The sequence below is a fragment of the Apteryx rowi genome, unplaced genomic scaffold (assembly GCF_003343035.1).
Source record: "Apteryx rowi isolate R43461 unplaced genomic scaffold, aptRow1 scaffold_18, whole genome shotgun sequence".
NCBI lineage: Eukaryota > Metazoa > Chordata > Aves > Apterygiformes > Apterygidae > Apteryx > Apteryx rowi.
In genome coordinates, this window is record NW_020448085.1 from 850,428 (window position 1) to 871,049 (window position 20,622).

Here is a 20,622-nt window from a genome sequence, read left to right on the forward strand (position 1 = left end):
TTTAATTGTTGAGGCAGTAATACTTGGTTCATGGAACTGCAATATACAGAGAGGTGAAATAAATAGCTTATATATATATAATATATATAATATAGCTGGTTTTAAAATATTCCCTTATCATTGGTGTACTAGGTCATTTTGTAGTCACTTGAATGTATTTAGCAGCATTCTCCAGAACTGAGCATAATGCAGGATCACAGAGCCGTGACACCTTATGTCGTCAAAAAGGTTACAGAAGATCGATGCGTTGAGAACTCCACGGAAACTCAATCACTGCGGCACACACCATCTTGTCTCGGTCCAGCTTGCAGCAGACAATAAATAGATTACTGCAAAACTGGCAAGTTTCAGGGCAGGGTCTCAGTAACTTTGGGAAAGAACTTTGGTTTTCTTTGGTTTTATTTATTTATTTTTAATAATTACTTTTTCCTCTGGGGATATGCTTGAAAAGTTGTCCTTTCCAAAAAGAGAAATAAGCACCTGTGTGTCATCAACAACAAGAAGTCAATTTAAATAGAGCAGTTCATTTTTTTTTTCAAGTCACAATAAATCCCTAACAGCTTTTCCCCAGCGTTTGCCATCTAGTCTTTTATTAATTTTTTTATTTTTATTTTTTTTAAACACAATGTACAAAAATAGAGCTTCTTCCTTATTTTTAATGTAAAAATATTCCTCTGGTGCAGTTTTTTTTTTGTGGTTTATTATTGTGACACTGTTTTTGTCTATTTTTAACTGGGGTTGGTGGGTCGTATTCTCTTAGTCCTCTTGGTGACTGTTGTGTACTTGAAAGGTTTCTGTATCTCCACTTGACCCTTTGGGTACCTCTTCATAAAATGTACATCTTGCTGGTTTTCCCGGGTCTTGGGCCCTTTTCGTGGCCTTCCTTTTTTGGTGAATCCAACATACCAGCCTGAATATTTTGCTGACATCAGTGCCGTGTAGTTGTTTTCTAGGACTTTTTCAATGAAGACACACTCCTTGCTGGTGCCATCAGGCTGAAAAAGGGGAAAAAAAATCCATTATTCAAACGTAAACTCAAAAACCAAAACCCAACTTGGCATAAATACAATCATCACATTTGGACCAGTTTTTTGGTTTAAACATCTTAATAGGAGCAGAAAGAAATGTCAACTGAAATAGAAAYGATAAGAAAAGTGTGAGAGCATCATTCAACTTTTTTTTCCATATACTCCTTTGAAAAATCTTTCTCTCCTCAGATAGATGAGCTCTGTTAGGTACCCAGCTCCTTCAACTGCAAGAAAAGCAAGATGTTTGGCTTTGCATTTTCTAATAGAAAGGAGGGTGAAGTGAATTTGTTCCAAGGAAGCATCATATTTGCAACGGAAGAAAAGTGATCAAAATCCCAAATGGGCAACAGCACTTCCACTTCTACTGCTCACTTCTGATATATTTTTCAAAAATACCTTTTGGCCTTGTGTGCATATCTCCAAATCCCGCTAAAACCACTACAAGCCTCAGCCTAAGTCCTTGGGGTGCTTTGGGAATGCTSTCCCTCAGTTTCCAAGGCACCACATAGGGGCCAGGCGAGTTAACGGTGCACGGGGAGCCGGGGACGAGCCGACTCGTCCAGGCGATGGATGCGCGCTGGAAGCACCCATGGGTGCTAAGGACCTCGAATTTCCTGGCGAGTCCCTGGGACCATGGAGGGCCCCGAACCCAGCCAGCTCTTTAGGAGCTGCGGCCGGAGGTGGTAACACAAGCACGAAAGATCCTAACTTTAAGCCTCTGCTTTTTCAGGGCTGTTTTTTGTTTCGAGGGGGTTTCGTTCCTGGTGGCAGAGGGGAAGTGATACTTCCCCTTTCCCCACCTTTCAACGCCGGCCTAAAAGCAGACACCCAAAGGACCTGGCTTAGGAAAACACGTCTCTGCATGACTCCGCTGCTCACGGAGGGAGCAGTCTCACGTGAACCCGTCTCCTCTGCTAGCGCTAGGGCCACGCACCGCCGAAGCGGCAGCACGCAGCTGTCCAGGCACTCGCGGGCTGGAGATTTTGGCAAAAAGCTGCAGCTGAAAGATCTGGACCTTTAACGAGACACGGAAGGGGACTCTGAACACGGCGCTCGGCCGAGATGCCGGGCTCTCACTTGTGCAGCGCAGGCAGCACTGGAGGGAGTTGCAGCATCACACAATAGCACGTCCAGGTCGCTCAGCGCAGGGGAAGCTCTTCTCGCCTCCAGCCTCCTGCCAGAAAACACGTTTTGTGCTTTAACTGCCGAGTTACCGGTCCCGCACCTAGAGCGTATCGCACGCTGAGTGCCTCCCCTCCGTGTACCGGGCCTCGGCTCTGTAAGTCAAGAGACGTTAAGGAGGAGACACGTGCTCATTTCGGCCCCTGGATACCGTCGCAGCGCTGGGCGCTTTACAGCGGTAAACACAACATGGAACATTATACAGGATTTAATCTAATGCTTAGCAAAGCCAAAGGAAGGATTTCCCTTGTAGCATCAGTCCAATCCAACTCCCGCTGAAGACAAACACGGGTTTTTTAAATGTACTGCAGGCCTATATTTACTTTTACTAGTAAACTCGCGCCCTCCCCGCACAAACGAAACAGGATCAGACCCTTTCAGTCCTCAGCCTTTTCACCCATCGTACGTCTGAGGGGAACGGAAAGGGACAGACAACCAAGCAGCAGGGTATTTGCAGCAAACCGTAGCGGCGGTGAGCGGCAGCGCTCGGAGCCAGGCCGGGCCAGGCACGGCGAAGCCAGCGCTCCTGCTCTTTTCTAAAAGCCTTTCTAAAAAGCCCTGCAAAATCACAGCAGAGCTTGGTGGGGTTCRAGAGCCCGCGCGCGGGAACGGCGGGGCACGGCAGGGCGGGAGCACGGCAGAGCCGCCGGAGCTGGCTCCGGCTTCGCGGCACCTGCGATCCCCAAATAACTGTGGATGAGCTATGGAAGCGGCCGCGAGACAGGAACCGTCCGGCACAACAACGCAGGCTGGATTCACGCAGGCAACAAAGAGGAAARGCTGCCTCATCCCCAGCCTCCGGAACCGGCCATCCCTCCCTGGTTTAATACTTCAGCAGACCTTCAACTCGATCAATGCGATAATATGTGACGTTAAGGTTACAGCCATCAGCGTGCTCTCCTGCCGAAGCGGTTGTTATTACACGCAGGTCTCATGAAGAAGGCAGGGGCAACAGCAGCAAGTCTGCAACAGCAAAACAGAGCGCTCACAACAGGCAAAGGATTTGAAAGAAGGTGCCGGGTTGCCTCCCTTCTCCACAAACATGCYGAATCCGGCGTCTGCGCACGGGGGCAAAGCCGTGCAACTGGCAAACTCCATCCCTGCTTCGGCACAAAGGTCCTGATTTTATCATCCACAACTTGAAGCTCACAAATGCCTTAATGAATGGCAGGACCGGGCAAAGCGGAGGGGTCTCGGTTCCTGGGGGGGTCATTCTCCGAGTCCTGGGTTTGATCAAAGCCACATGAGCGGAGAAGGGGGAAATCAGTTGACACCACAGGGTTCCACCAGGTTTCAATGCGAGGCCATAAAAACCGCCCCAGGTTTCTCAGGGCTCAGCCCACTACAAACCTTTCACCAATAAATGGAGAATTTTTAAACAATACCATGGCTGGGTTTCAAATCCACCCAAAACCAGGTGCTGATGAACCGACCAAATTTGTACTGCAGGGGTAGCAGGTAATTGGAACGGTCATTTCCCTCATACTTGCAGAAAGGTCCTGGATTTGAGCCACGAGCTTGTTGCTAGGAGAATTTAGGCATTTTCATGCAGTTTGGGAGGTTTCCGCTTGCACTGCAATGTCAGTTTCTCATGGAAAATGAAGACTGGATTTAAAAGAAAACGTGTGTGTAGGAGGGGGAAGTTATTCTATTAATAACAAAGAAGTATTTACTTATACCTTCAAATCTGCCGACAGAGCCTAAGACGGAGACAGGAGGTGTAGGAATAACAAGGTGCAACTTCAGGCCARCCTCAGGGCTAATTTGAAGTAAACAAGGTGCATGAGATAAAATAACTTCGTTCTGGAAGAGGAAGAGCTAAACGATTTGATAACGTGAAATTACAGTAACATTTACAAGTACTTCAAGATAAATCAGGATAAGGACCTCACTCTTCCCCAAACAGAGCATTCYTGTACATGCTAAGACATGTCGGAGACAGACAAATGATCTTCAAATACTTACAATATGATTTTATAGCATCTGTTATAAACCCCAGCAGAACGTAAGTCATTCACACACGTTACCTACACCACAGAGAGCTGGACCCCGGACAGTCTATTAGGGGGAAAATGCAATTTATGTCAATAATTTCTAAGCGTTACCTTGTTTCCACTGGGTGCCAATTGTTTAAGGTCTAATCATGTTCCTATTTAAAAGCAACAGCTAAACAACTCATTGGGCCTGTCCCCTCACCCCCTCTGCCCTCAAAGAGAGGGAAGGATGCGCGAGAAGAGGGACATGGCCCTCCTCAGGTCCAAGACAGAGCTGGCTTTCCTGACATGAAGATACCCGTACTCTCTGCTCCAGCTGCCTGCTCACCTTTTCCTAAGAGTTTTTAGTGCAAACATTTGCCACCGATACGGGGTTGTACCCTCTCAGGCAGACGTCAGCAGTGGGACGCTGCCAAGTTACATTTCATACATACTTAGCTGTCAGGATGCACCTCGCAGAGCACGCACCCTTCCAAACGTGGACTTTTACAGGTTGAAATGGTTCTTTAAAATGAACAAGAACACTTGAAAGCACAGGAGACGGCAGGAGCCGCCCGGCCCCAGCGCGGTGGCACTGCCGAGCAATGCAGGAGGACTATCTGCAGCCCCAATTCCCGACTAGCCCCACAGGACGGGATTGAGGCAAGGACTTTGCGACACAAGGGTGTCGAACTGTGCTAGGACTTGGAACAAGTGAAAATCAGAGGGAGAAACTCCACCTGCAGAGTTGCAGCTGAAATCTTGCCCCAGGCCAACCTGAATTAGAAACAGGCACCTTTTTGCGAGTGCCATCCCCCATAATGTGTCCTCCCACCAGATGGCTCCAGGGCTACTTTGGTCCTCCCTGCCCAAATCTGGGCAGGGCAGTTTGCGCTGCTGTCCCCCCCGCACACAGTTACCTACGTGCTGGGCACGGAGAGCTGGAGGACAGCGCACTGGCCGTGGCATTCGGGAAGCCAGACCCCAGCCGTGCTCCAAGCTCTCTTCCAAAGCACAAGCTCTCTTCTAGTTACCAACTCGTTCAACTCCAGCGAAAGCTGAAAGTCACTGCCAGGTGCAAGCAAGATCCCACTGATGGGACAACCTGTGTCACGTTGCTCTTGGAGGAGCACATGCTTGTGCCAAACACACACTCCCCTCCCCTACACAGTAATTTTTTTGCCCATTTTGAGCACAGCTCAGAGTAATCCTTCACAGACACGTCATGGCGATCATTCCTTCCAAGCTTCCTTCATGCACACTTCTCCAAAGCTACTGTCTGTAACCTTCCCAGGCTACTGCCGARTTTCCAGGACTCACAAAAATAAATATCCAGGAGCATTTCGATCTCCTCTCCCTCCCATCCAAAAGTCTTGCTTGCTCACTCCTGGTCTAACCCGCAAGTCGCTCCACCCTGCCGGAGGCAGGGCAGCAGCTGGTGTGAGCCAGCCCGGCTCCATCACCGTCACACGGGAAAGAGGGCAGAGAGCAATGCAGCATCTGCACTGCTCCAAGAGCTGCCTCGTGCCTCTCCATCTCGTCGTTAAGCCAAGCAGGTAACGGCACCTACGTGCCACCGACAAGCACCAGCTGAGCAAAACAGATGCAGGCTGCAAACGCGCCCTGAGCTGGTCGGCCGCGGCGTGTCACGCGCTGGGGGACTGCCAGGCCTTGCTATCGCACGTAAAAGCTTCACCCTCAGGAGGCAGCACATCCACAATTAACGGCGAGGCACGGCCCCAGTCAACACCAGCTGGGGTGCCAGGGTGGCCCCGGAAGGAACAGGCCATCTCCACCCGCCGGGGACGCCCCGGCCTGGCACCGCGCTGACACCCAGCCCCCTTTACCTCTGCGGCCCAGGGGCAAACGCCCGCCTGGAGGGGGTCAGGCTGCAGGGGGATGGCGCGTAAATGAAGTTTTAAAGACAAARGCGCCATGCAGCATGTCGGCTTGGCCCGTTTTCCTTCCCCTTTTTTACTCGGAAAGCAGAGACTCCTTGCAGCAGACCGCCCTTCACGTGCRCCCACCACGTAAGCCTTCCTCCGCAGGCGCCCGCGCCGCGCCGACGCTGCGCTCCCAACTCCCTGCGCGCTCCGCGGGAGCGGTCCCGGCCCGCAGCTGCCTGGCGGAAAGGGCTCCAGGACGGGACWGACCCGCGCTCTCGCAACGAGGACACCGACACCCATCTCCAGGGGGAGAACGGAAAGAAACGGCTTTCCTGCGACCTCAATTCTTTGCAGAGGAATAATTCAGAGCCTATTTTTACACATCCCTAGTACCTGGGGGAAGAGGTGGTAGCTGTTAGCTTTTGATCAGCTTCTTATAAATGCCCGATTCCTAAATTCCACCTTCCACAGAAAACTCCCAGGTATCACCCAGGCCTGCAAAGAGGTGCGAGAAGCGGTAGCAGCGGAGGGCAAACAGATGGACTATGCGATCCAGGCGTTACAGAGCACCATCCTTCCAGTGGGGCATCTCCAGTATAAAACAGCCGGAGATCCGCTCCGGACCRGGAGAACTGCTGCCCAGTAACGAGGCAATAAACTCAAATGGTTGCAGTTTCTTTATCAGGCCGGGCTAGAGCAGCAGCAGCTGTGCAAGGCTCCCACTCCAGGCGGGGATGTCTCTCACGCAGAGCTGTTTATACGCCGTGGGCCAATTCCATCCCATGTGCAACTGCGGGCAGCGGAGTCAAAGGAGCTGCAGGCCAGCCAGGGTGTCTCCGAGTGCCATGAACTTACCAACACGGAGCGCTGGATTGTTTGCGCAGAGCATTTGGCGACAGCCCCTCCAGTATTAAACATGAAACATGTTGAACTGACACTAAAGCGGAATTAAGTGCCAAAGCATTTGCTGCTTCTACAATTACACGCTGGAGCTCTTTGGTGCTCCTTCTCTCCTGCGCTCCTTTTTTTTTTTTTATGGCCCAACTTGGTCTTATTGTAGTTTTGCTTTCGTGTTTTAAGTTCTCCAAATGGAAAGGATCAAAGGGCTCTTTGTTGTTGGAGCAGGAGCGCTCCTCGGAGCGAGCCGGTGCTGCCGCTAACAGCTTGCGGCTCAGAGGGAAATCTTGGGAGCCTCTGTGCCACCAGCCGGAGCCAAAGCATTAGCAGGTGCAGCAGCCGCCTCCTCCTTCTCCCCATTAGCCTGCAACACTAAGCCACCTGAGCAGCTTTTTATGGGAAAGGGAGGCCAGGGCAGGTTTTCTCATTTATGCTTCACAAATCTGGCTCAGTGGGCACCAGCAAATCCAAACTTCGCTCGGCTTTTATGGCAACAATGAGCTCGCACAAGCGGCTCGGATAACAACGCAGTGCGGCGAGAGATGCCTCCAAAATTGAAAGGTTTCTCTGTTCGCAAAGATCAGGGCACAAATTAAGCCTGTCGAGTAATGCTGCGTTAAGCTGTTGTTAGCTGAGTTTATGCTAACACGCTCCCCCCCCCCCCAAACCACGTTGAAATTAGAAGCTCTCCGGGTAAGGCTGGGGTGACTGAATGCACCGGCGATGTGCTGCAAATAATAACAAACTGTACGAAACACGGCTGGTACGACCCAGGAATGCCGGCTTGGCATGGGCCACAGCGAGACTCAACCTCTCAAGTGAGACTGGGACGAGTCTCCTGCCTAATTATCACCTCTGGGCCAGTGCAGCCCCCCAGGCTCGAAGCACAGGTCTGGAGATGGAGCCCTCCCTACAAAGCGGGGTCGCTTTCCTCTCTGTGAGCCCCCTCCTCCCAAAAAAGCTGTCACCCAACCAAGATGTTTCCAAGACACATATGCATCTTTCAGACAAAATTATTATTAAGGAAAAACCTGGAAAAGGGACCCTTTGGCATGCCTCTGCCCCCGCAGCTCGGTTCCCTGGTCAGTGCTACACCAGGGTTTTGCTCCCACAGCAGATCCAACAGGCCATTCCCAAATCACCCCCAGCTGAGCGCCAAAGGCCGAGGCGCCCAGCATCACTGGTACCCTTCTAAAACCCCACTTACACAGCGGCATATGATTTTCAAGCAGCATACTACTTCTCTGTGCTTTAGCACAAGCTCAGCTCAAAGCCGAACAGATGGGCAAGGCTCAAAGCCTCCAGACTCACTCCACACGGCTTGGAAAAATCCCGAGTGGAAGAACGTAAGGCAGCGGTTATGGTAATGCAGCAGCCTTTAGCAGTCCCGCTCCCCCCCCTCACGCATCGGCCTTTAAAAGCAGGTCAGAAGGTGTGACAAATWAGGTGGGGGAGGCAGCTGCCTGCTCCAGCTTGGGTAAAGCTTTGGGAGAAATCACCCTCCCCGCAGCACGGCGAATCTCGGCGCGCTGGCTGGCGGGAAGCTGGGCCCAGCCGGACTCACGCACTTTATGGGAAATGAGAGGACAGACCCGTCACAAGCATCCTGGTGCTCAGCCTCCTGGATTTACGGCACTTATCCTGACCACAAAGACACCTCTTGACCCGAATGCACGCTCTGCTCCCACACGGTGCTGTAAATCAGGGCAGCTGCATCCCTAAGTGCCCAGAGTCACTCAGCCGCCAGCCCGCTTCCTCCCGCTCGCTGGCCTCTGAACCGGCACAATCCTCCGAGGAAAATACTCAGGAGTCACCACGGGCAGTTCGATAAAAACGTCTGCCGGCGCACCAGGGAGGTTAATTACGGGTGCAGGACAGCGAAGTGCATGCATAAAGCAGGGGGGAGCAAGACTCAGGCCGCGAAGAGGAGACGCTTTGGAGAGAAGGCACACCTGCATTTGGAGGCCCCGTTGCCAGTTTCGCACAAGCTTGCCCATGTGTCCGGGGGTTGCTTCCACCTCTCCTGCAAGCATGGGCACAGTCTTTTGCCTGCGTGGGATGGGAATTACTGCTTTGCGGCACTGTGTCCTGTCCAACTGCCGTGTATCTACAGCATCCGTTGCACTCACGGTGCAGGACACAGCAGAAACCGCGAGAACCAAGGACAGAAGAGAGGTTTCTAGGTGGATGCACTTTTTATATTTTTCTTTTCTTCTACCTTTCATTCAAAAATTTCACATTTCTCACTATTATCTGCTCACTAACCCTCGTACTACCCTGGAATAGCATTTCACTGTAGGAGATACAGAAGCACAAAGAGATCAAACGAGTATTTGTAAAGGTCAGCCACGCAAGGCTGTGGCTATGCCAGGAGCTGCCTCCTAACCTGCTGCCTCGGTCCCAGCCAAGTTTATTGCGAACAGTACGGCAGGAAGGCAAATATGCACAACTGGAGCAAACTAGGATGGCTTCATCTAGAAAGACGTAAATTTGATTAACAGAAATTCAAAACTGTCTCTCTGAGAACAGTGTATACTTACTATTGATGATGAGAATGTCAGTCACTTCCTAAACGAACTTTATGAAACCAACAGAAAACTGAGGAAAATTTAATTTAAGTCACATACTTTGGGCTTGCTGCCACATGAAGCTATTGCTTGGGGAGGTTCGAAACCATAAGCAGGTTTCGGACATACTTTATCATTTCACGACATCTATCATTACCTGCATCCACCTGATCCAACCAAATGCATGCTTCTAGGTGCCAATTAAGGTTAGGGGTGGGTAGGCATTTCTATCCACCCATACAAAGGACTATCTGTTTCGTTAAATACACTGCTGGGGTGTGTTGCGTTTCCTTTTAAAGCAGTCATTTTTAGCCTCCACTGAGACTACACATGACTGTCCTAAACTTTCTACAAAAGATAACTAAGAAGAGCAGCGTATTTTAAGTAGGCTTAAGTTCATTATATAGGGGCCTAGGACATCCCACAAAAATTAAAAGAAAAAAAAAAAGCTTTTATATAAAACACCAGGTCTAGGCAATGAGCACAGGTGTTGATTTGGCAACAGGTCTGGTAAATCCTAGGTTTATTCATACTAACCAAACATATGCATGGACATTTTAAGTTATCATTTTAAACTAGTGCAGTCTCATTCAACTGCCATTCTTGTAATGACTTCAGTTTCCTTGGGGCAAGTTTAAATCAGGGTGGAATTTAAGACCGTGAAAGGTGGTCACTGACTGTTGCAGGGTAGTGTTAATTCTCAGTGAAGCATTATATTACTAAGAAAAAGAGAATCCCATGATGAAATCAAGTGTCATGTATTAAAAAAAAAACAGGTCATCAAGGATTGCTCCAGCCTGGGAATGAAAAGCTTCCTTCTGTGTACCACAAATGTAAGAGTTGCAAGATTTGTCTTCCTTCATGAAAACCTAATACCTTTCTTTACGTACCCGAAAAATAATGCAAGAAAATGTCTAGGCCAAAAATATATTTAAACAAGGTCTACTTTTTTTGACCTTAAAAATGCTATTGTAATGGCCATATTAAATGTATTCTCTTTTGCAGAAGTTGGAGCACAGGTTTTATCCTTCCCTTCAAAATTAGCATCTGTTCTCACTTCATATTCAGAACACACTCGAGAGTCAAGCAGAAACAGTCCTTGAGCAGCAGGATTCACCTGAATGTGCATCTCAACCACATCCACTTGAGAATGACAACAGTGTATTATTCTGCTCCTTACTGCAAGTTTAAAAAAAAAAAAAAAAAAAAAAAAGTGTATTTCTGAAGTAACATTTAAAAGAAACATCACCCCCAACTTGGAGAGGCTCAAGACCAACAAAAATTGCACTTGGGAGATAAGGTGGTCTGAAAAAAGCAATGCAATTCATCTTTATTCAAGCGTCTACACAAGATGCATGCAACACACCCTCTCCACCCAAGCAGCGCGAGACACTGCCAGTGCTCAGGGATGATCATTCCCTCCCAATAATTTTAATTAATGTTTGACCTTAGGAAACTGAATTATTCCTGTTTGACAAGGTCAAAATAGTCTTTCCTGGAGCATTCTCCTAGCGCTGCAAAGGTAATGTTCACACTGAACAGGAATCCTGCACCTGCACTGGGAAGGGATGAGGCCCAAAGAGGAAGCCTCCCATCCGCACCACTGCGGCTCCAATACGACACACAGCTGCAAACACCACGAAACACAGGGGACAGCATGTTAGCAGGCTTGTGGTGATACTCATTCCTTGAGCACAGAAAGGATTAAATTAAATTCTCATGCAGTTTTGAAAAAGACAGCTTTTCTCTGGAAGGGGATATACAGGTTCCGGCCATGGAGTAAGATAAAGCTTTAAAGGTCAAGCTTACAAGCTTGGTCTGTAATGCAAACCTAGACTTTGCGAAACTTCAATCTGAGACAGATAATTGGTGCTCCTTAAGAATAGCCAAAGGAAAACATGAAGTTTGCTAAAGAGGAATCTCAAGAAATCCGTATGCTTATTACGCAGGTCTCTGGTGACCAGATATAGCCTGGAGATAAAGAGCCAACGTTCACATCCTCAGCTGAGCAACTGGGGCTCCCTAACATAAACCCATATCATGAAGAAATTTATTTTTAAAATAACAGGATAAGTGGTTGTCCAAAGGCACCTTTTGTTTTATCTTTGAGCAAACACTTGACTTGAAGTACTCTGGCTGTACTAAGAAACCTAAGATAACTGAAGATTTTGATAGATCCTAAGTGTGACTACTAGCCCCTCTGGACCACCTGGGCTGTCCTGTGAAATGGTGTGTGGAGCACCCGTCCCATCTCAGATATTCCCGCTGCCATCTTAGGATGTCCCGCTTGCAGGATACACAGCTCATGTCATGCACAACTCCTCTACCCACAGCTTGGTTGAAGTGAAAACCCTCGGTCCTTGGTGGACCTAAGAGTATCTCTATCAGTCTAGGGTGCTTGAAAGACTGCACAGACTGAAGGTAGCTTACAACAACTTAGCACAGACCCTAAATATTCCCGTTATTGCTATAAGACGTTAGCTGATGTCAAACCAACGACGTAAGCGTCCTATCTGGCAAAGCCGCTAAATCCAAACCAAACCACAACCACATTGTGTGTGTTTATACATTCTTAATAATCTCCATTTATGAAACCTGTAACCTAAATCCATGAGAACACACCGGTAAAATATACAATACATTATTCAGTCCTCTGAAATCATTGATTAAACATTCAGTAATGAATGAATGCTGAAGGGAATATATTCAAAAATTGCCTAAATAGTGATAAGCTTCTTTTTCTCTCTCCATTCAGTGGCATGAATATTACAGTCTTCTGGCTAAAAAAACCCTTCAGAGCCTTGGCATCCAAAAATACACAGACACACGCACACAACCGAGGTCAGAATCTCTTCCTTAAGAGTTAATGCCATTTTTAGCCATTTACGAAACAAAGGGGCCTTCTCCATATGAGCCAGTTTCTTCCATCGCCTCATCCTCTCTTCCAAAGTGGGTACAGCACATCAGCTCAAGCACCTCCGTATCTCCCAGCTATCCCCATTCTCTGTGCGAGCTCTCCCATCTCTCCTTCCCAAGCTCTGCTGCTTTTCCATATTTATCAGCATCCACAAAACTGCTCTCCCTCTCCTGAGCATATGGAGCTCCAGAACGACCTTCAGTTTTCATCTCCCTGAAACACCAAGATCAGCTGTTTCCTATCCCAAAACATTACAAAAAAAACTGAGCTTTTTCCATAGAAATCATTACCTGTGTTTATGTCATTTTTCCCCTCTCCTTTCTACCTCCAGGGAACCTCTATGCAAAATACTGCTGTAAACAAACGATCAAAAACACAGAACCAGGACAAGGCCCATTGCTAATAGCAAATATTAATGCTGCAAAGGTCCAGTTAGTTCACACAGACTCCTGCCGCTTTGAAGGAGCCACTGCAGCATCTACGTCTCTTCGCTTCTGAGCCAAAGCCGCCGCAGCGTAGTAAACACTGGAAAGTAGTTTCATTAGGCTCCACCATAAATGGCTTCTGGGGAATCATTACACGGCTTGTGCCGTTCAGGGCAAGACTTCCAGGAAAAGCCAGGTAACACGCAGCGTCTGGCGGCCGCCTCGGCTGYGCTCTGCTCGAGGGAAGGAGCGTTCCCGTCTGACCCTGGCTTTTGGGCAGACCCGACACGACCGCGCCGCCCCTCCGGCTGCAGCGTTTCGCCCCCAGACCCGGTGCCACTTTGCAAAGGACGGGAGGATCGTCACAAGCCGCCAGGGACCAAGGTGCACGAGGGCTCGGGCCAGCATTTAATGCAGTGCGCATACAGAGAAGTAATATGACAACGCAATTACTGTGTGTCCACGTACCCCGAGACTGTACGACTGTACGTGCCTGCCGCGCTGCCCCCCCGCCCCTCCTCGGAGAGGCTTTCCGACACGCTTCCGGCACTGTAAAGGTGTGAAATTGTGACAAATGAGCCAGTTACAAGTCCCACCAGCGTTCACGGGAGTTCGAGTGTGATGTTTCAGTTTGCCCAGCAGTGGAAAAGGAGCAGCTGCGAAAAGCTGCAGTGTTACCGAAGCCTCGTGATATTCTGGGACTCAGACTGGAGGAGGGCGATGGCTGATTTTAGCTTCCGCTTCTACTTTTAGTTTCATGAGAATCTCAGCTACTGAATTTCCAGAACAAAAATTCAATTTTTTTTTCCACTGGTTGCAGAGAAAAGTCTGAATAAGTGAATTCAGAAGACTAATAGTTCAATCGAAAAAATATCATTTTTCTTATCTTACTGTTTTTAAGACCCTTACAATTTAAGGGGCCCTGGGTCAAGATTTCTGGATAACTGAGGTTGGTTTCAGATTAGGTCCATATTAAAAGTATGACAAGGTTCATGGTTGTTTGGATCCACCTTCTTTTTCGGGTGTTTATTTGGATGACTAAAATGGAAGGCAGACTCAAAGGGGAGTGAAAACGCAGCAACAGTTCACTTTAAAAAAGAACCAGTTCTGCCATATACGAAGAACCACACTGCAGTTCAAAACGAGATGAGTGAAATCCAGCAAAAACCATGTCAAGTTCTGTTTTCACGCGAGATGCCAAGTCAGAATAGCTTATGATCCAACATGTCACAAAGATCTGCAAAATGTGCGCTGTTAAACCTGACACTCCACCAAGATCTGGTCCCGGCTTTGTTGCAAGTGCAACATTCAGCCCAGAAATTGTTTGACTTTATAAGCCCCTTTCGAGCAACCCTAACACTGTGTAACTCGGGGAAAAAAAAAATCTGGACAAGCATCAAAACCCTGTAAAAAGCAGAGTTTTGCCCCAAATCCAAGACGCAGTTAGGCATGGTTTTAAATATACAAGCTGAGGAGCGCAAACACCTCATCTGCTGCATCAGGGTTTCAAACTACAAACCTCTGGCTACGCAGAAGCGCTGAATAACAGCGCGGCTGGCAGCGCGCCCCCCGTCCGCGCGCCCCCGTCTCTGCAACGCGCTTGGCCGGCGGTCCTCGCCGGGCTTCCCGCCGCCCCGCGACGGGGACCAGCCTTCGGCACAACACGCGGAAGAGCGGGGCCAGACGCTGTGCAGGCGCRCGCAGGCAAGCTACAGGCATCACGCTCTAATCCCCGGCTCTCCTCCTCCTCCAGCTGCCACAGCTCCCCAGCTTTACAGAAACGCTCYGGTTTCACACCATTAGGATTTCAAAGGTAGCTTTTCAAGAAGGCTCAACCTCAGTAGTCTTGATCACCAAAGTCAAGGCATTAAAAAAGAGAAAAAAAAGAAAAGAAAACCCACGGCTGCTCCAGATGCACTAAAAACAAAGGCTTTGGAGAATCCGCCCGGTTTTCCTCACCTAGGCACGTCTCTTTGTCCAACGGGGGATTCCCTGAGCCGCAGGGTGGCTCCCACGGAGCAACCTGGACTTCGTGTAACCCAAGACACTCCTTTTCCTGCAAGGCCAGAGGTATTATGAAGGGCCAAGACCGCATGCATGGGCCGTAACAARCGCCTGCACTCTTTGATGCCGTCAGAGGTTTTTTTAGCCAACTTTCCTGACTAAACACACACATGCTTCAAGAAAACCCCTATTTTAAAGCTGTAATGTAAACAACCCCAAATTATTACTATCCCCTAAAGGCTACTGCTGGCAGGAATCAGTGATAAAGCTCTGCCAGAGCAGTCTGGCATCTAGCAACAATTTGTTTGTTGTCCTGCAAAAATACAGAGCGCCTTGCCATATGGTATTAGCAACTTTCTGGTAACATTAAGAAATATATTGGCTTGGAAAGCAGTTATCACACCAGAAAAAAATCCTACGTTTCTGAGGCAGGTCTATGCTGTAAACTGGTATCAGCACAGCGGCGCTGGTCGGGGGAGCAAGGGGAGGTGACRGTGGCCAGCAGAGCCGTGTCACCTCCAGCCACGGATGACGCGCTGCTGGCACGGCCACCTTTCGGCTGGCCCAGCYGTTTCTCCCGGGCCGAGAGGAGCTGGACTGAGCTTCGAGGGCACGGGCTCAGCCCTCCCCGTCCGCGCTCCCTGCGCGCTGCGAGGGCTTCAGCGCTGCAGACACAGCTACCGCAGAGCTGGCCCTGGAAAGCACCCGCGATACCTATCCTCCTCCTGGGCTCAACGCAAAGCTGAAGCAACGCTCCAGGCATCCCAAGTGGCTGGGGGCTCCTTGCCTTCTAATGAACAGCTTTTTCCCCACTATTCATATTAAACAGACAGAAGGGAGAAATAAAAACAAAGTCATTAAAAAGCTTTTTTAAGAATAATGCATATATATTCTAATGATTTTCTGAGAGTGTTTATACAGAGGATCACTGAGGGTGTTTTAAAGAAATCCAAAAGTGAGATGGTGCAAGTCGGCATGCAGATTTGGTGGGAAAACACGTATTTTATAGTATCACATGCTCTTAGGCTTGAATTTTTAGAAGGAGCTGAACTGATGCAAACGAGCAGAGACTTCTAGGGACATGACTTTACTTCTCTCACTTTCTGTAGGGCTCAAAATGTATTCCCCTCCCTCCCAGACTATGCTCCCAGAAGGGAGACAAAACCCGGAGTAAGCAGCACTTCTTACACAGACAGTAGTCCCACTGGGCTAAATCCCAAGGCTTTTGTCAAGGGAAGTCTGACAAAGCCAAATCTGAACGCAGAGCTATGAATCCGGACTAGCAGGATTCTTGCTCGTGTTTGACTTCAGATCTGACATGCGGTGCACTTCCCCCCCTCCTTAAAAACACAGTTGTGCCTGATTTACAGTTAAGCAAGCCATCAGCCAGAAAGATTCAGGCTTGGTCATAGCAGTCACCTTGGAAAAGTAACTGYGGCTTTTCTCATACTTTCACATTCACTCCCCACCTTCCCTTTATCAGAATAAACCGGCAGAGGATGACACCTGGGATAGACACACTATTCCATCAACTGCTTATCCAACTCTGCTCCTGTTTCTTGACATTTCTCTATAGTCGCAGCCTATGTCAGGACGAGAACTCACCCTAATTCCTGTGGGGTGGGAGTTTCCTAAAGACTCGCAGTATCAAGACTGCAGCCACACCATGTGGAACAGCATCACATGGGACCACAGCACAAAACGGACAAGCGCAGTCCTGACTCCTCCATGTCAAGAGCCCTGGCCACCATGAGGAGAAAGCTCTGTTACCCAGCACCTGCTTCTCCCTCCTGGAAGAGTTCCAGGACTGATTTAGCTTACTGAAAGGAGGAGCTGTATTCAAAATGAAAGGAACAACAAGCAGGGAACAATATTACCTATGGATCTGGAAAAGACACAGTCCAGATAAGGTGGACCAGCCACRGAAGAACATTAGTGGGACTGCTTGGAGCACCTTCTGAAGCAATCTCTGGATCAAATTTGAGATATGCTTAGCTCCTTCCCCATTCATCTCAAATCTTTTGGATTCCTGCCAGTCATTACTTACCTTCACTGCTCCTACATCTTGCTCTGAAAACTGATGTCTCCCTTCCCATGGCCTGCAGTAAGCAGCCTCTCCTCCCACTTTGCAGCTTTGAGGGAAGCCAAGGTCTGTTCTCCTCTGTTCTTGGTCAGTCCATACAGACAGGCCTATTCTTGCCTCTCCTTTATGGTTCGAAGTGTGAAACATTCCTGTTATGGACACCAGCTGATAACCTGAGCGCTACTGCTCACTGTACTGTATAATCCCATGGGTGGTTGCTAGAGAATCACAGAAAATTCCCTAGCAACAGCGCRCTGAGGACTGAAGATGCTCTAATCACCAAGTACCAGCCACTCTAGCATTAGGAGAGCCTCACGCAAGACTGGGCCACTTTTGGCTCCGACCTCAAATATCCTCACAGACTAAGGGGTGCAGGGTATGGAAAAGGAAGGAAGGGCAGAGCCCTTTATTAGTCACCTCTGCTGAAGATCTACGATGCATGGGGTGGCTATCAGCCCCTGAAAATCACAGCGTAGCATCTCTGTCTTTGCATGGAAATAACAGGGAGAAATTAAGCTGCTGTCTGTCAGAAGACACTACCAGGGACCTGGGGCCTTCAAAGCCTACATGTTACATGAGGCAGATGGGGAATCAGATCATGGGATGCCCTTCCCTATGGGAAGGGGCAGAGCTCTGCTAGGGGATCCTGTCCTGCCGACAGATCCCGTCTAAGTCTTCAAACAGATCGGTGACCTCTTGCAAACACTCTCCTGGTGAGGGGGACAGAAGACYGGCAAGGAAAGGGAAAGGAAACCTCTGCAACGTCCTGCTACTCTAGATAGCACGAATTTGCAGTAAGGGCAGGCGCAGCAAGAGCAGTTAGAGGTGGCCAAACTAATTAACWGCCACCTGCTCACATCCCTGTCTGCTGTTCCCTGCTGCGGAGATTTAAAAGACTTATCTTTGACAGCCTTTTACAAACGTGAAGTTCCCCGCTTTATTGACATCATTATCTCGACGCATGAGATAAGAGAAGCAGAGGCAGAGAGAAAAGCCACAAGAGGATTCACCGGGAGAAACGCAGCTAGAAACCCAGAGCTCCTCCAAAGACACCGTTAGCTCCTCTCCTCCCCTAACATTATATTATTGCAAATATTCAGGGTTCCTATGTTCTACATGARAAGTCACACTATGCCCTTTGCCATGAACACCCTCACACGTCTATACGTAGGAAGCTACAGATACRGGAGAGAGGGAGAGCACGTGTGAGCACCAGTTGAAACGTATCTGAAAATGGTTCTATTCAATATGGAAATCACAATATTAGGAGGAATTATTAAAATGAGGTAACTAGAGAGATGGTGTAGGAATACTAAAGACCTCGAACAGAAGCATTTTCACATGAAAGGGAAGGGAGGCTGAACCTTTCACAGAGTCCTCTTCTCCCCAGTGTTCATAGGAAGCCCGAGTTAAATAAACAGTAATAATAAAAGAAAAAAGTCTTTAACAAAAACATCTACTATTCCTCTTCTGAATTTTCATATTTTAATCTCTCTCCTTGTAATATAACCCCACCATAAAGTTCAGTGGTCCATAGAAAAGGAAAATCAGAAAAGTCGGGACATACAATTTCTTCATGCGTTAAAATAGAGACACCAAGAAGCCAGAAGCAAAAAAATATGGTCAGAAGGAAAAAATAAAAGGAGATCTTTCTTGGGCCTTCTTTAACACAACACCAAAAATCAACCAAGAAACGCAATCCAATTTGCTTTCGCCTGGTACAGGTTGTCTTTAGCAGAAAAGTCTTTCCCCGTGCAACACCTGCCCTGCCGCCAGTTTTCATAAGCACCATGTAGAACCTAACTGACCTCAAAAGCTGCATGCTGTGACAATAAATAAAGTCAGAAGCCTGCCCGTAACACCTCCGAGCCCCTTGGCCGACGCGAGCCGCAAACTCGCGTGCAGAAACAAGCGCAAGGCTTTGGGCTCCCGAGAAAGCTCCATCAGATGGCCGCAGCTCAGAAAAGCTGGCATGGCTGCAAGGCCTGATATAAAACAAAACAAAACAACAAAAAACCCAAAGGCTGCTCTTTTGAACCCTGCGGATTAGTGCGTTTGCATGTAACATAGCTAGCTCCAAGGTGGGGAAGGAGCCCAGTTTCTGGAGTGGTCACATTCATCAGACGTTCCAGTTGAGAGCAACAACAACCTGCTCGGGTTTGTAATACCCTTTGTAGGTGATTATGGGAAACAAAAAAGCACTAAATTCAAAGCAGGTTTTTCAACTGGGGGGGATCCAAAAACGCTGACTGAGAAGGAGAACAAAGCCAGATGGCATCTGCTGGTATTGTTGGGGATTATGCAGTGTAAGGCAATAGGAAACGAGCAGAGAAAAAAACCAATTTTGTCCCATGGCTCCTCCGTTGCCAAATGAACATACCGGGGCAACCGTGAAACAATCAGTTTATGGGTTTCATTCCCCTCCACCCCCAGACTGAACTTAAATATTTGTATAAGCCGAGGCGTAACTTTTATCTAATGTTTTCCTTGGGGTTTACTAGCTGTTTAGAGCATTCAGTCTAAAAAGCATTCCCTCAGACGCTTGCCACAAAAAGAGTTGAAACTATGATACTAATTAAAACCACACTCTTTGGTATCAAGAAGACATGCTCTTATTTTCTTTTTTGCTCATGAGAAGCTGTTAATAYGGGCAGTGCGTCTGGAACATTTTCCTTCCAAGCGCAATGCTCAGTACCCCCTCCTGCTCAGGTCGGCTGGTTTATGAACTTGTCAGCAGTGCGGGGCGGGAAGGCTCAGATGGGATATTTACAAGAAAAAGGGGKTTTTCTGTTGTGTTTTTTTTTTTTAAATAACAAACTGTTCGCCAACTCAACGTTATAAAAAGCACATCGAGAAAAAACAAAAGCTTTGTGTGGCATGAAAGGTGACAGGCTAAAGAATCGCCCTGCCTTGTTGCCCAGTGGGCCAACCGAAGGGACGGATCTTGCCAAAACATACTATACGTTTTGAAAAACAGCCTCCGACTTTGCCAGGGCGCTTCTGGACACTCGGCACAGATGAGGAAAGGAAGTGGGTTGCTGCTGTGTACCATTAGTGATCCACGCTAGGGTAAATGCTATTAAAGAAAACAGTAAGATTTTATGCTCATTTTATCCCATCTAATTTAGACGCTGCTAAGGCCTCCATTATTGTGCTATCAGCACCTCATAAACATTAACATATTTATCCTTATAACATTTCTAAGAGAAGGGGAGCTGCTGTTATCACATTTAAAGGATGGAAAACTAAGGCATAAAGAAATCAAGGGTCAGATTTTAGACGTGTTGAGAGCAATTTTCAAAAGCATCCATCCGTATCCTAAGCAATCCAAGCCCAGTTAAAGAACTAATTTGCTTGTCCAAGATCAAACAACGATGTCTCCTTCGGAGCAGGTAATAAACCACAGAAGCGCAAGCAGCAGCAAACTGGCCGTTCGGGTCCAATTCTCCCAGCCTACCAGGTTATTTCCAAATCCCCTCTGATTTGAAGCAGCATCCTGGAAGCTCGGTGCTTCGCGAAGCTGGCTTAGGCAGCGTGCCACAACTCGTGGCCGCATTTGAAAGATCCGGCCCGAGTCTCAAAAGAAGCATCCGCGCTCCTTGCGAGCAAAACCAAAGTGGCAGGAGGGATCCTCCGGGAAAGGCACTTGCCCCGCAAGTG

At 48.3% G+C, this 20,622-nt stretch overlaps 1 protein-coding gene across 1 annotated transcript in view; it reads right to left on the reverse strand.

Annotated features, from left to right (window-relative positions):
* Positions 1 to 714: 714 nt before the first annotated feature.
* The window catches only part of FGF18 (fibroblast growth factor 18), a 47,490-nt gene continuing 27,582 nt past the window's right edge, over positions 715 to 20,622 (reverse strand). The window contains exon 3 of the mRNA XM_026061303.1: positions 715 to 995. Within this exon, the coding sequence (XP_025917088.1) occupies positions 729 to 995 (267 nt within the window). The 3' untranslated portion in view covers positions 715 to 728. The remainder of the gene's footprint in view (positions 996 to 20,622) is intronic.